The sequence below is a fragment of the Hemitrygon akajei genome, chromosome 5 (assembly GCF_048418815.1).
Source record: "Hemitrygon akajei chromosome 5, sHemAka1.3, whole genome shotgun sequence".
Taxonomy (NCBI): Eukaryota; Metazoa; Chordata; class Chondrichthyes; order Myliobatiformes; family Dasyatidae; genus Hemitrygon; species Hemitrygon akajei.
Window position 1 is genome coordinate 85628306 of NC_133128.1, and position 15568 is coordinate 85643873.

Sequence of the window (15568 nt, forward strand, 5' to 3'; positions counted from 1 at the left end):
GGAGGCCACATTGGGAACATTGGATACAGTAGATGACCCCAACAGACCTGCAGGTGAAGTGTTGCTTTATCTGGTAGGACTGTTTGGGGCCCTGGATGGAGGTGAGTGAGGAGGTGAATGGGTATTTCTGTCATTTGCAGGGGACACAGTAAGCGCCAGAAGGAAGATCAGCGGGGAGGGACAAATGGACAAGAAAATCATGGAGAGAGCGTTCCCTGCAGAAAGCAGAGTGGTGGGTGGTAAAGATGTGTTTGGTGGTAGGATCTCATTGAAGATGGTGAAAGTTCTGGAGTATGTTGTGTTGGATGTGGAGGTTCATGAGGTGGTAGGTAAGGACAAGAGATAGTATATCCCTGTTAAGGCGGCAGGAAGATAGGGGACACAGATGTTTGGGAAATGGAGAAGATGCAGGTGAGGGCAGTTATCATGGTGAATTAAGGAAAACCCCATTCTTTGAAGAAGGAGGACTTCTCTGATCTTTATGGAAAAGGCATGATATTGCCCTCAGTCAAACTGTGTTAGAGCTGAATGAGCCACTGAAGTTGGAACTCCCCACTTCAGTTTGCTCCCAGTAATTTGCTTGTTCCGTCATGGAAGTTGTTTTCTTTAAGCCTCATTATTTTGTAAAAGTCTCAGAAGGTCACAGAATATCAAAGCAGTACATTTTTAGCAAAAAATATTTGCATGCCCGAGACTGAACCAAAATACAACTGGTACAGCTTCCCTGTAAAAAGGAATTTTAGAAGTAATTTGCTTTTCCCAAGGCATAAATTTGTTGTGAACCACATAAAAACTATCTTACCATTTTGAAACTTTATTTACTTCTTTAATGCATGTTTTAACATTTAAATGTTTCACAATATTTAATGTGAGAGCACGCATCCAAAAATAGCTTCAGTGTTATTGATAACCTAATTTACTGCTTCCAATCTAATTTATCACTTCAGTCAGGATTTCACAGTCCTTGCCAACACTTTGTTCAACAATAAACAAAAAAGATGACTGATTACCATTGCCATATTGTGAATTTCTAGAAAAATGTTAAAGTCTTTCTTGAAATGGATGATGAACGTGTCTTGCATAAGCCAAAGAACAGAATAGCTGGTCTTCCGGTGGAAAGTCTTCCCATCTGATCCATTCCCATCCTACAATTATTACAAGAGATGTGTAACTTAATGTATAATAACTGAATATGAAGTACTTTGATATGACTTCAAAAGTACCAAGTCAATCCAAGGTTCAATGGTTATTGGAATAACTTTTCAAACAAATCAAAAACTGAGCATACAAAGTTTAAATAAAGCTTGTGTTAGACTCAAGCTACTGTAAATCATGCATCCACTTGTAGAATCTCTATTTATCCAACGTCAACAGCACATCACGACATGTCCCACCTACCCAAATGTATCAGTTACAGCTAATTTAAACATTGCAGGTTACCAAGAGAACAATGGCTGCCTTCCCTGTGGTGTACAGTTTGGAATACCCTGCCTCCTCAGGCTGCAGGCAGTAAGATTAACTGGAAATCAATTGGTTGGAATGTCCGACCAGCTACTTGTGGCAGGCTAAAGAATGTACCGTATATTGTTTCTCTTCTATACTATTTCTGACTGGGGATATATTGATCCTGGGGTTCATGTCCTGACTTCCATTTTCACTGAGCACATGTTAACAGCAAAACTAATTGAAGTCATTTAAATAGGGAAATGAGCAAAGTCAATTTGGGTAATCCCTCATTCATCCAGGCCATGTTCTTTTCTGGCTTCTGCCATCAGGAAGGAGGTAAAGGAACCTTAGGTCCCACACCACCAGGTTCAGGAACAGTTATTACCCCTCAATCATCAGATTCTTGAACCAGAGTGGTTAACTTTCCTCACCCCAACACTAAACTGATTCCACAACCTATGGACTCACTTTCAAGGACTCTACAACTCATGTTCCCAATATTTATTACTTATTTATGTTTTTCCCTCTCTTTTTTGTATTCTCACAGTTTCCACATGGTTTGTTTGACCAGTCGTTGCAGTGTGCAGTTTTGATATTACTGTGTTTCTGTATTTGGACTGTGAATGCCCATGATAAAATGAACCTCAGGGTAGTATATGGTGACTATGAGTGGAAGGAAGTGCAGACAGGTAGGCAAAGTGGAAGAAAATGAGAAAATGCTAATGATGATAGAAAACAACGATCAACTTGAAGAAAGGTGATAGACGAGGAGTTTAAAGTAATGTTTAAGCTTAAGGAAGGCAGCGAAGTAAATACATTGAGACCAATAACACTGATGAACACTCTAAAGAATGTAACAGAAATATAAGTTTCGCAAAGATTCTGCATGATGGAGCACTGTTGGTTGTTTGTCAAAATTTGGAGCAGAGGGACAAAGCGATGGTAAGTATTAGCAAAAGAGATTATAGAAAAGAGTGTGTTAAGGAAAAAATAGTGGTTAAGGGGTGATGACTGGAATAACTATTAGAGAAAACTTAAGAGGAACTAAAAGTATTAAAGGAGGATTAGTGACTGAGATGAAAAGATTGAAAGCACTGAGGTTGATAGCACATCTGTTAAGTTAGTATCTTAGGGTCCAGTCTTACCAGAAAATGTAACAACTGGATTCAGGGCCCATATTTCACCACCACCCAAGTGTGATAAATGTCAGAAATATGGGCATGTAGTGGTGTGCAAAGGAAGACAGAGATGTGCCCATGTGTAGGATAACATCTACATGAGCGATGCAAACAAGTTGAATCGGTAAAATGCTGCAATTGTGATGGGGCTCATACAGTAACCTATGTGAAAATGCAAAATAAAAAGTAATGGAAGTTCAACAAACGAGGGAACAGCATAATGTGTCAGATGTGGAAGTGGTTAGGATAGTAAAGAAAGAGAGAAGAGTTAAGCAACACACACAAAATGCTGGAGGAACTCAGCAGGCCAGGCAGCATTATGGAAATAAATAAAGAGTTGACATTTTGGGCCGAGACCCTTCATCATGACTGAAAAGGAAGGGGAGAAGCCTGACTGTTCACTCTCTTCCATTGATGCTGCCTGACCTGCTGAGTTCCTCCACCATTCTGTGTGTGTCGCTTGCATTTCCAGCATTTGCATATTTTCTGGTGTTTGAGAGAAGAGTTAAAGAAGGAATTGACTCAGCTGCAAGTGCAGGACAAGGTCAGTCAAATAATCCACCATTTGCGATCAGTACAGATAAACTAGTTTATTAGTGGCAGATGTTAGTAATCGTTCTGAGCAGGAAAAAACCAGAACTGAAAAGATAAAAATGATAGTGAAAGCAGCAGTGGGGTTTTTCCAATATGAGAGAAGCTAGTGTAAGCAGAACTGGGTCAAAATGATCCAAGACAGGGTTTATTTACAGGTAACTAATACTAGTCCTATTAATTCTTCAGTGGAATGCTAGAAGTTTAATAGCTAATGGACAGGAGTTTAAGATTTTGCTGAGAAACCAGATGTGATGAGTGTAAGAATCATAGCTCAACCCAATACTAGATTGTGTAATTAATGGCTATGATCGTGCAAGAAATGATAGGGTTAATGGAAGAGAGGGTGGGTGTGCAACTTTTGATAAAAAGGGGCTTACAATCTAGAGAACTAAAGAAAGGAGAAGACCCAGAGTACATAGCAACCAATGGACAAAGGAGGTACAAATAAAATTATTAATATCTATAAACCTTGTAAAAAAATTAGAAATAGATTTACTGGAGCAAATTGGTACAGGGAAATTCAGTATGGTGTGGGGCTTTTAATGCACACAGCACAATGTGGGAGGAACACAATGAGATTAATGGAGCAGTGATAGAAGAGCCTATGGAAAAAAAAATCTGGTCTGTATAAATGATGGAAGTGGGACAAGAGTAAATTTTGATGCAGGTTCTGAATCAGCAATTGATTTAACATTAGTTACGGCACATTTAGCAGGAAAGTGCTGATGGGAGGTTTGGAAAGGAACAACAATAGGCAGAGATCATTACCCTGTATTAAGTAGAACAGGAATAGAAATAGTGATAGATCAGGGAAGTATGCTGGAATACTGGCTATTTCAAAAAGGTGGTTCAGGAAAATTTAAAGAATAAGAGATCAGGAATGACAGAATATTGAAATCATTCAGGAAGTGGATCCTTTATGTAGCAAGATTGCAGAAGGGAGAATGATTCCGGTAACAGTAAAGTATACCAAGGAAATGGTTAGTCGGTGGGGCAATAAGGACAACACCAGTGGTGGCAATGCAGGTGGAGTTGGGAGAGACACATATGGAACTGAGAAGGTTACAGCTTGCATTAACTTATTTGGTAAACCTACAAGGGCCTGGAGTAAATGATCCAAACTAGACACGTTTAGATCCATGCTGAGAAAAGGAAAGGAAGGAAATCAGAAGTTTTGCATGGACGATTGAAAGAAAAGCAGGAAGGACAGGAATTAGTAACAAGGCAGCAAGTGATACCGTGCTTTTTCCTGGGCTGCCTCCATGGCTCTGTGAAGCACCAGATGTGCAGCTTATTTATTTGAAAGGAGACAGAAAAATAGGTGATTTAAAATCTAGATGTAGTTGAATCTTATGTAAATAGTAATTATGGATATTTACAAATATACACAGATGCTTCAAACAATGGTAATAGTAGATTAGGGGCAGGATTGGTAGTGCCTGATTTTAACATGAAAAAGCAGGTGAGGATGCATGATAATTTCTCAGTGTGAACGGGTGAAATGACAGCCGTGTTCTTAGCTTTGTAGTGGGTGAGACCAATGGGAGATGTAATACTGTCTGAATCAAGCACAACAATCAGGAGTCTAAAAGATTTACATCCAGAGGCAGACCAGACACTATGTGTGAGATAATACAAGCCTTACTTAGAATTAAAATGTTTCTTTAAATATTAAAATAATATTTAGAGAGGGTGCAGAGGAAATTTACCAGCATGGTGTCTGGATTTGAGGACAAGTCGAGAAGGAAAGGGCTTTTCTCTTTGGAGAGGAAGAAGATGACAGGTAGCTTGATAGAGGTGTATAAGATGATGAGGCACAGATCGAGTGGATAGCCAGAGGCTGAAACACCTAATAAAAGGAAACATCATTTTAATGTGTTGTGAAGAAAGTATTGTGGGGGTAATTTCAAAGGCAAGTTATTTTTTTACGCAGGGAATGGTAGGTGCAAGGAACACACTAGGACAGTGGTAGAGGCAGATACATTAGGGTCTCTTTGATAGACAAAGAAAAATGAAGGGAGGAGTTAGATTGATCTTGAAGTACGTTAAGAAGTCAGCATAACATCGTGCGCCAAACGGCCTGTACTTGGCTATGTTCTTTCCTACGGGCCTATTCTATGTTCCTTCAAATGTTGCTCAACATTATAAGATGGGAGTGGTTTCCTCGCCCATGTTGGACCTGATCTATACAATTCTAAATGAAGATTAAAACTATCTCTTAGAATTGATTCTTATAACTCCCCACCACCCGAGTAAATCTGACCAGCTTGTAATTACTGGTCGTCACTTTTCAGTTGTATATTTAGCAGTCCAACGATGATTAATGGAGCTGGAGAAGACTGGAAGAGTCTCTGAGCCTCTGCAAATTGTTTGCATGTTTCTTGTAACAGCATTTTTGTACCTGGAAATTTCACCACTTTCAATGATGGCACATTGCTTAATAACTCCTTGTTTATTATGCTCATTCTATTACGGAGGATATTATCTTTCTTTAACTACTACAATGGTATCACCCCTCCTGTTTATGATGACAACTGCCAAGGCTCATTAAGAACCTGCGGTATCACAGACAAACTACCATCTTGATTGCTAATAAAGCAACACTGAGGTGATAGACAGATAGTTTTGAGGATAGCTAAATGCTCAGAATGTAGTGCAGAATTTTAAACAGGGGAAGTCAGAGAAGTTCAGGGTACATCCCAAATGTGCAGCGTGGGTGACTAAATGTACTGGTACCAGAGGTAATATAAAGGGAAGGGAGAATAAAGGCAGAGAACTTGATAGGTTTTGAGGGCAGACCTGGGAAGATTACAGACTGGAGAGCAACTGAAGGGATTTCCTATCATGTTCTCAATGTTTTATGCAATAATTTACCTTCATTCTTCTGTGGTTCCAAATTCTTTGGTTCTGAGTCATAATCCATATTTACTTCTCCCTGCATGAAAATTGTGATGTAGTGATAATCTTCTTCTAACTTGATACCATTTACAACCGTGGCAAAGAACACATTCTTTAAGTGAAGCCCGGTCTCTTCAAGAACCTCCCGTTTGGCACAATCTTCCCAACTTTCTCTATTAAAAACAATTAGTTTAAAAATTAGTCACATCAATGGAACTTTATAAGATGACAATCTGTAAACCTACTTACAAAAGATGTCTCACATATTTCCACCAATTAGATCTTTCCACTAAGTTTTTTCCTCCTTAAGAAATCAGTTGCCATATCTCATCTATATGCCAGTGTTATCTTTGATATCAGATATTATGTAGTACTACAGATTCATACAGGCCACAAAATTCCTCTGGCCCACTTGCATGTTTAACTGTGCAATCAGGGAAGTCTAACACTGTACTAAAGTTTCAGTGATTGACAGCCAAGAGTGCCAATCAGAATTGTTGACTCTGACCAGCAAGCTGAAACCTAACGTGTTCACTACTGGGCACAACATTTTTATTAAGAACTCAGGGTCAGGATGTTACTAAGGCTGAAGGCCTTGACCTAATACATGGAGCAAATTCAGAAACTGAATTTCATGGCAGCTGTGAAAGTTCACTGGAAATTTGATCGATAAATTGAAAATCGTTTAAGGCTGTGAAGAATAAATAAAAAGAATGTATTTCCAAATGGCAGAAGGGTCAACAACTACAGGGCACAAAATTAAGATATCAAAGCAAAATACAATGACTATTGGAAACAAAAAGGCAGGAATCATTAGAAATACACCAGTGATCATCCAGTATCTTCAGAGGCAGAAACCGTTAGGTCTGTTTCAGGTTGATGAAACTTCAGATTACAAGTTTTGATGAAAAGACAGGGAACTCAGAAAACAGATCAAAGCAACACACACACAACACTGGAGGAACTCAGCAGGTCAGGCAGCATCAATGGAAAAGAGTACAGTCAACATTTCGAGCCGAGACCCTTCTTCTGGACTGAGGAGGAAGGGGGGGGGGGGGGAAGATGCCTGAAAAAAAAGGTGGGGGGGAGGGGAAAGAAGCTAACTGGAAGGTGATAGGTGAAGCCAGGTGGGTGGGAAAGGTCAAGGGCTGGAGAATATTGTTATTTTATCATTAACCAAATAATACTGTTTGAACCAACTGGCAAGTTTTCCCATTTTTTCAGAGCACTTACTTGTGCTGAGTTAATGCACTAATGTTTTTTGATCTGTTAGGTAGAGTTCCCATCAACTTTAAATTTACATGTGCTTCCCTATCATCCTTTACAAAGAGGTTATTCTAGAGGTTATCCCTACAGGAAGAATCTACATCCAAATATTTCTCAGTCTTTTCAGCATTTTATATTATTTTCAGGTTTGCAGCAAGAATTATTTTCCCTTTGGATAGCATACATTGCCTCAATCACAAGTTCGCTACACCCTGGAGCACCTCAACAATCAAGGGTTCAAGGCATAGATTGGTGCATAATGTGCTTGAATTGATTATTTGTCTGTCATTTTAAAGATGACATAACAATATCCTCATACTGAGTTTGAAGTAATGTATCGTCTATTGTTAAAATAACAAAGGTCGCAACCCCTCAACTGCTTCCAAAAAGGTTGCTCCACAATTTGGAGAAACCATATGCTATTCCACGGGTCGTCTAGGAATTGGATAGTGGACGGTGGATTTGACGACCTCCATGCACACTCCCACGAAGCAGCTTTCCCATTTTTCTTCTCTGTTGTTAGACAAGTCAAAATGACAATGGATGGCTTCAGTTTTGCTTACATTTGGCAAACAGCTGACTTTTTATAATTTTAGCCTTTGCACATTTAACCAACGTTACTCACCTTCGTTTGATAAGGCCATCTATTTTTCAAAGCAACCCTTCTTACCTTGACCCTCCTTGACACCTGATACTGCGTCTGAACCCCGAGAGGAGCAATAACGGAGGAGTGTGAATCAAAAGAAAAGCTGCCGATGCTGAAAATCTGTAAGTCCTATACAAAAATCTCAGCAGCTCAGGAGCATCACTCAGGCCCAAAAATGATGACTCTTTCCTTTTATAAACACAAGAAATCCTGCCGATGCTGAAAATTTTGAGCAAACACACACACACGAAATTCTGGAAACACTCAGCAAGTCAGGCAGCGTCTATGGAGGGGTGTAAACAGTCAACATTTCATAGAACATAGAATAGTACAGCACATTACAGGCCCTTCGGCCCACAATGTTGTGCCGACCCTCAAACCCTGCCTCCCATATAACCCCCCACCTTAAATTCCTCCATATACCTGTCCAGTAGTCTCTTAAATTTCACTAGTGTATCTGCTTCCACCACTGACTCAGGCAGTGCATTCCACACACCAACCACTCTCTGAGTGAAAAACCTTCCTTTAATATCCCCCTTGAACTTCCCTCCCCTTACCTTAAAGCCATGTCCTCTTGTACTGAGCAGTGGTGCCCTGGGGAAGAGGCGCCGGCTGTCCACTCTGTCTACTCGTCTCTCTACTCCTAGCATTTTGAGCCCAGACCTTTCATAAGGTGCTATACCTGCCCCTGCACCTCGTGGCTCACCACCGCTCATGGTCCTAAACAGACCTTCTATGTGAGGCGACACTTCACCTGTGAGTCGGCTGGGGTCATCTACCGTATCCGTTGCTCCCGGCGCGGTCTCCCCTACATCAGTGAGACACCATGCAGATTGTCGCAACTTTGCTCTGTCCACCCCAAATTACAGGGCCGCCCAGCAGGTATCCACTTGAATCCAACTCCCCGTTCCAACTGTGACACGTCTGTCCACGGCCTCCTCCACTGCCACGATCAGGCCGAAGGAGCAGCACCTCGCGTTCTGTCTGGATAGCACATCAATGTCTCCACTTCTGATAATTTCGGAACCCCCCCCCACAAATCTCCTTTCTTTTCCCGTTCCACATTCTAGCCACCCCCTCACCCCTCCTCCTCCCCTTCCTTTCATGGTCCACTGTCCTCTTTTATCAGACTCCTTCTCCCTTCATCCCCTCCCAGCTTCTTACTTCATCTCCTCTCCCCTACCTCTCACTTGTACTCCTACCCCTCCCACACCCCCTTATTCTGGCTTCTGCCCCCTTCGTTTCCAGCCCTGATGGTCTCAGCCTGAAATGTTGACTTTATAGACACTGCCTGATCTGATGTGTGTTGACCATTTATTCCACAGATGCTAATTTTTTCCCCCTAGCATTTTCTGGTTTTGTTTCAGAGAAGGAATGGAGGTGATCAGAAGGATAATTATGATTAATAGTTAAAAAACTGAAATAAAACAGCATTTTCTGACAGTGATGTAAACAGCTGTAAGCTCATCTGTAAGGGGCCTCAAGGAACCAGGAACCTGCAGCCCAGCTAATGAAATGTGCTCAGGCTACAATGAATGAAGGGGCTGTTATTGGAATTTTAAACTTTATGAACAAATCTACTCATAAAAGTCTGCTCTATATCTCTGACAGTGATTTTCCCTTCCGGTCCAAAGAAAGTTTGCCTCACACTTTCAGCCCGTGAGTAATTAATTACAATATAAAGGAAGGCAGTTGAGACGTGAGCATAACGATGCACCCCACTATATCTGCAGTGCCCGCTGAAATATTGCGGAGAGACGGTACCCGAACTCTAGGTGGCCGCCGGGGAGTTGGTAAGTGCCCGCACCGAACGAGCCTTTCCTTTTCCCGAGCAGTACGCAGCCAGGCCAGCCCGAGCTGGTGACAAAAGCCGCCACTCCTACCCCCGGCCGCCGCACCGGAGGACAACCTCCATGCGCCATCACAGAGCACCCAGACAGACCCGGCAAGATGCGGAAACCAAGAGGCCGACGCGGGTCACCGGACCTCCCTCACGCAGGCTCAGACCGGAGCGCCCACAATGCGTGAACAGGAAGCGGTAATGGCACCGAGCAAAGCCGGATCTCATTTTACACTCCGGGAAGCACTAGACTTGGGGTTCCTAGTGCTGATTTAAACTTCTCAGCTCCCGTTCCGCGTCCCTTCGGCTTCGGGCTACGATTCTCACACTTCAACTTTTCGCCAGCTCTCATTTCTCGCACATTTAACTGTCCACATGACATTCTCGCCCACAGTTCCTTCGCCTAAATTAATGGGCAGCACCTTAAAAATGTTTTTCCCTCTTTTAAGATATTGACCTTTTGGCCATATTTCTCCGTGCACAAACGTGAGCTGCATCTGATAACATTTTCCGAATCCCGGAAGATTTATCTTGTTTTTCCTTGTGCAACAACCGCAAATGAACTCGGCTCGTCGGCTAACAGCCACGTGACTCGGAGGTGAGAGGTCACCTTTCCTAAACAACATATGGCTAGGATAGATATGATTTGGTCTTCAACCAGACAGGAACGTTTGGATGTTCCAATTAAAGACGCCTCAGTTGGTGTGACTGCTTGTGTAAATACTGTCCATACACTTATCGGTAGCCCAGAAATGACAGAGCATACACCAATATGAAAATATTTTAAAAGTATATTTACCAGATTTTCGACTTGAACAAACAGTTACAGAAAAAGGGAAGTAAAATAAAAGGGCCCATTACAGTTAAAGTTTGGACCGGCTGGTGGTGCAGTGGGATCAGATGCACTGGACATCGAGGTGGACGGTTCTGAGTTCGAATCTGGCCGGGTACCAATCTGGGCAGCAGCAGTATCTGTGCGTAAGAAAGGCCAGGCCATCTACTTCCGTATCTTGTTACAAAAGCCCTATGGACGACTACACTGTCCACAGGGTCGCCATGAGTTGACGACTCAGTGGCACTCAACAACAACAGTTAAACTAGTCCAATGTGCACACAAACATTGGAGCTTGTTCTGGAGTAGTCGGTGGGGTGGGGGGGGTGTATCTCTTTACTGGCATGCTGGACCCACGGTCAGCGTGAAAGCACCCACCACATTCTGAACTTCCCTCAAAGACCACCTTGAATGAACTGGCTCTCTCTCAGGAGTATTGGTCCTTCCTCCTTGGAGCCATTCATCTGCAGAAAACACTTCTTCCGACGGTCTTCTGTGGCCCCAGCTCCTGCTAAAAGACCCCAAACCAGACTACTGTCCATCAAAAATCTGATCCCACCCAGCTCTCCCGCATCTTCCGCTGGGCAGGAAGTTACAATGGCTTTCAAAACATTCCCAAGTTGGACAACATGGCTCCTTATCTTTAGCTGAAGCCAAAACACTCTTATCACAGGACACAGTGCTTTTACAGAAAACTGCAAAAATAAAATACCTCACAGCATAGCAGTAGAAATCTTAATCTGAGCATTACACTAGGTTCACGTTTTCTCCAGCATCTACCTCTTCTTTCCAAAATACATCACTGACCTCTACTCCCTTGTCATGCAATCATACATGAAGCCAAAATGTTGATGAGGAGGCTTGGAGGAGTGACGTAGGTCATCTGGCCGAGTGGAATTGCAACACCTTGTACTCAATGTGAGCAAGACCAAAGAATTGATAGTAGAATTCAGGAAGGGAAATCCAGAGAACACACATCAGTCCTCATTGAGGGGTTAGCAGTGGCGAGGATGAGTATCTTCAAGTTCCTGGGCATCAGCATCTCCAAAGGTCTATCCCGAGCCCAAATCATTGACTCAATCACAAAGAAGGCATGGCAGCTTCTCAACTTTGTTAGCAGCTAGAGGGGATTACGTATGTTGCCAAATTCTCTTGCAAATTTCTATAAATGTATGTTGAGAGCATTCTGACTTGTTCAATTGCAGCCAGGTATGGAGGCTCCAAAACATAGCATCTTAACAGGCTACAGAATGTTGTAGACTCAACCAGCGCCATCACATGCACAACCTTCAAACTCTTGAGGACATCCTGAACAGGCAGGTCTGCAGAAAGTGGGGTCCATCATTAAGGACCCTCACCATCTGGGACGTGCCTTCTTCTCATTACTACCATCAGAGAATATGATGATGATAGATACTTAATTGATCACTGTAACATTACAAGCGCACAAGTATTAATATTAGAAGAGAAGTGGAAAGAATAAAAAATAAGTTACCACAAACAGTCTATCAGGAGGGGGGTCATCCCCGGCTATAGGTTGACTCATTGTAGAGCCTAATGGCCGAGGGTAAGAATTACCTCATATAACGCTCTTTGGAGCAATGTGGTTGTCTTAGTCTATTACTAAACGTGCTCCTCTGTTCAGCCAAGGTGGCATGCAGAGGGTGAGAAACATTGCCCAGAACTGCCAGGATTTTCGGTAGGGTCCTTTGTTCTACACCAGCCTCCAGTGTGTCCAGTTTGACCCTATAACAGAGCCAGCCTTTCTAATCAGCTTATTGAGCCTCTTGGCATCACCCATGTTGATGCCATTGCCCCAGCACACCACCGCATAGAAGATTGTACTGGCAACAACATACTGGTAGAACATGTGAGGGAGAGGCCTGCATATGACAAAGGACCTCAGTCTCCTCAGGAAGTAAAAGCAACTTTGGCCTTTTTGGTGCACAGCCTCTGACAAGTCTGTCATCCAGGTGCACCCCGGGTACTTGTGGGTCCTCACCACATCCGCGTCCTCACCATCAATAGTAACAGGGAGCAATGCAGGCTTGGTCTTCCTAAAGTCCATCACCTTCTCCTTTGTCTTACTGATGCTGAGCTCCAGATGATTCAGCCTGGACCATTTGATGAAGTCCTCCACCAGGGCCGTGTATTCAATCTCCCAACCTCCCCTTAAACACCCAACTATTGCCGAGTCATCAGAGAATTTTTGCAGATGACAGATAAAGCAGCCCAAAGATGGACACCTAACATTAAGAACTGCCTCCTGCCTTCTCTCTAACAGTTCAGAGCAACTAGGGATGGATAATAATTGCCAAAAATATTTGCATCCTGTGAGGGAATAAAAAAATGCTTCAAAGGAAGATTCTGCCAAAACATGGCCTTCATAGAGTCATAGAGCACTACGAACAAATACAGGCCCTTTAGTCTGTATTTAATCTGTCTGGTCACATCAACCTGCACCTGATCATTGCCTTCCATACCCCTCCCATCCACGTACCTATTCAAATTTCTCGTAAATGTTGAAATCAAGCTTGCATGCACCACTTCTGCTGGCAGCTCATTCCGCACTTTCACCACTCTCTGAGTGAAGAAGTTCCCCCTCATGTTCCCCTTAAATATTTCACCTTTCACCCTTAACCCATGACCTCTAGTTCTAATCTCACCTAAATCAATGGAAAAAGCCCGCTTGCATTTACCACTCATAACTTTGTATACCTCTATCAAATCTCCCTTCATTCTCCTACGCTCCAGGGAATAAAGTCTTAGCCTATTCAACCTTTTCCTGTAGCTTGGGTCCTCAAGTCCTGGCAATATTCTTGTAAATTTTATCTGCACTCTTTCAAAGTTTTTGATATCTTTCCTGTAGGTAGGTTATCAAAACTGCACACAATACTCCAAATAGGCCTCATCAGCACCTTTTAAAACTTCAAAATGACATCCTAACTCGTGAACTAAAGACTTTGATTTATGAAGGCCAATATGCCAAAAGCTTTATGAATCTATCTACCTGCGATGCTACTTTCAAGGAATTATGGACCTGTATTCCCAGATTCCTCTGTTCTTCAGTGCCCTACCACTCACTGTGTAAGATTGTACCACTACAACTCTAGTTTGTCCTCCCAAACTACAACACCTTACGTTTGTCGGCATTAAAAAAGCATCTGCCGTTTGTCAGTCCATTTATCCAGCTGGTCCAGATCCCACTGCAAGCTTTGATAGCTTCCCTCATAGTTCACTATTCCTCCAATCTTGGTGTCATCTGCAAATTTGCTGATCTAGTTTACCTCTTTATCATCCAGATGGCTGATATGGATGACAAACAACAGCAGACCCAGCAGCAATCCCTGTGGCACACAACTAGTCACAGTCTTCCAGTCAGAGAGAAAACCAATACTACCACACTCTGCCTTTTCCAGCGAAACCAATTTACTACCTCATCTTGAATGCTGAGCATCTGAACGTTCTTGACCAGCCATACTAGATTTGATCTCTGCTGCTGACGTTACATTTTCTTATCTTTGTTTTTGAAGAGAGGTCAAGATCCTACTCAAAATTCCTTAACATTGCTTAAAAATTCTCTGGTAAAGACTTTGTTTTTAACTCAGTCTGAAAGCTTAACACAAAGAGAGGAAACCTGAGTTAATCGTACAACAAAACTGACCAATTCTGAAACAGATTGGGAAAGCAAGTTATCTGAAAGTTTTGAACTTGATATTGAGTCCTGATATCTACAAATGCCGAGACGGAAGATGATGTTCTATTTCTCAAGCTTGCATTGGGTTTTATTGGAACAGTACAAGAGACCATAGACAGATAAATCAGAAATGGAGTGAGAGAATTAAGGTAACAAGCAACTGGGAACGTAGGTTTACTCCTGAACATAGAACAAAGATGTCACCCAGTCTGCAGTTAGTTTTTCCAGAAGAGACCAAGAGCAATAGATTAGATTGGAAGAAGTGAAAATGAACTGCTGCTTCACCTGAGAGGACTTACTGAGTCCCGCATTGGTGGGAATGAGGTGCAGGAGCAGCTAATGCATCACTGTAATTGCAGTGGAACATTCATTGAGAAGGGAGCATTTGGTGGATAGAAGACTAGACCAAAGAGCTCTAAAGGGATGTCTTTTCTGATTGCAAAGAGGAGAGGGGAATGTATGTCTGCTGGTGGAAAAAATTTGAAGAATGATTTTTGAATATGCAAGTTGGTGGGGTGGAAAGTGAGCTCATCTTTTCTCTGGCTGTGACGCCCCCTCTCAACAGGAAGGCATGGAAAAGGGAAGACATTTCAAGAGACAACTTTGTTGGAAGTCTATTATTAGACATGCAGGAAGTAGTGTAGTTACTTTATAGGAGACTGGTTGGGAGGAAACGTCATACAGATAGCAATGGGAATCTGTGGGCTTGTAATGTTGCTAATCTTTCTCCTGAGAAGGAGATGGGCAAACTTTGAAAAGGATGAGCAAAATATAGACTATGTGAAAGTAAGGGTAGGTAGAAACTGGCAGTAAAAGTAATTATATTTTTGAGGTGTGTATGAATACATGAATCCATTGTACTGGTAAAAGAGTGAGGAATGGGTCTGAGAATCACAGAGATATAAGGATTGCTCTTCTTGTCCCACAAAGAGACAGAGTAGCTTGGGCCCGTGTGAGTTTCCGTTGCTATGTCTTTGGTCTTGAGAAGGTAAGTTGAGTTGAAGGAGAAAGTAAATTGCATTGATGGAGAAATTGGGTGAATGAGTGTGTTGGGAAGAAGTGGAGAATTTTCAGACCATCCTCATGTGAGCTGCAAATGTACTATAGAAGCATTGTATATTCATAGTGAAGACAAACTGAATGAGAAACTGCGAAATTGGAGGAAATCCAG

General features: G+C 42.3%; 1 protein-coding gene across 2 annotated transcripts; it reads right to left on the minus strand.

Moving 5' to 3' along the window:
- Nucleotides 1-794: 794 nt before the first annotated feature.
- On the minus strand, nt 795-10457 carry nudt15 (nudix (nucleoside diphosphate linked moiety X)-type motif 15). Of its 2 annotated transcripts, none has more exons than XM_073045956.1 (4): nt 10326-10457; nt 6093-6289; nt 4928-5067; nt 795-1145 (listed from the first exon to the last, which is right to left on the minus strand). In XM_073045956.1, the coding sequence occupies exons 1-4, from the start codon at nt 10373-10375 to the stop codon at nt 948-950; spliced, it is 585 nt and encodes a 194-aa protein (XP_072902057.1). In that variant the 5' UTR covers nt 10376-10457; the 3' UTR covers nt 795-947. The 2 variants fall into 2 exon arrangements, with proteins under 2 accessions (XP_072902057.1, XP_072902056.1); XM_073045955.1 differs by lacking the exon at nt 10326-10457 and adding an exon at nt 9793-10271.
- Between the last annotated feature and the right edge of the window lie 5111 nt (nt 10458-15568).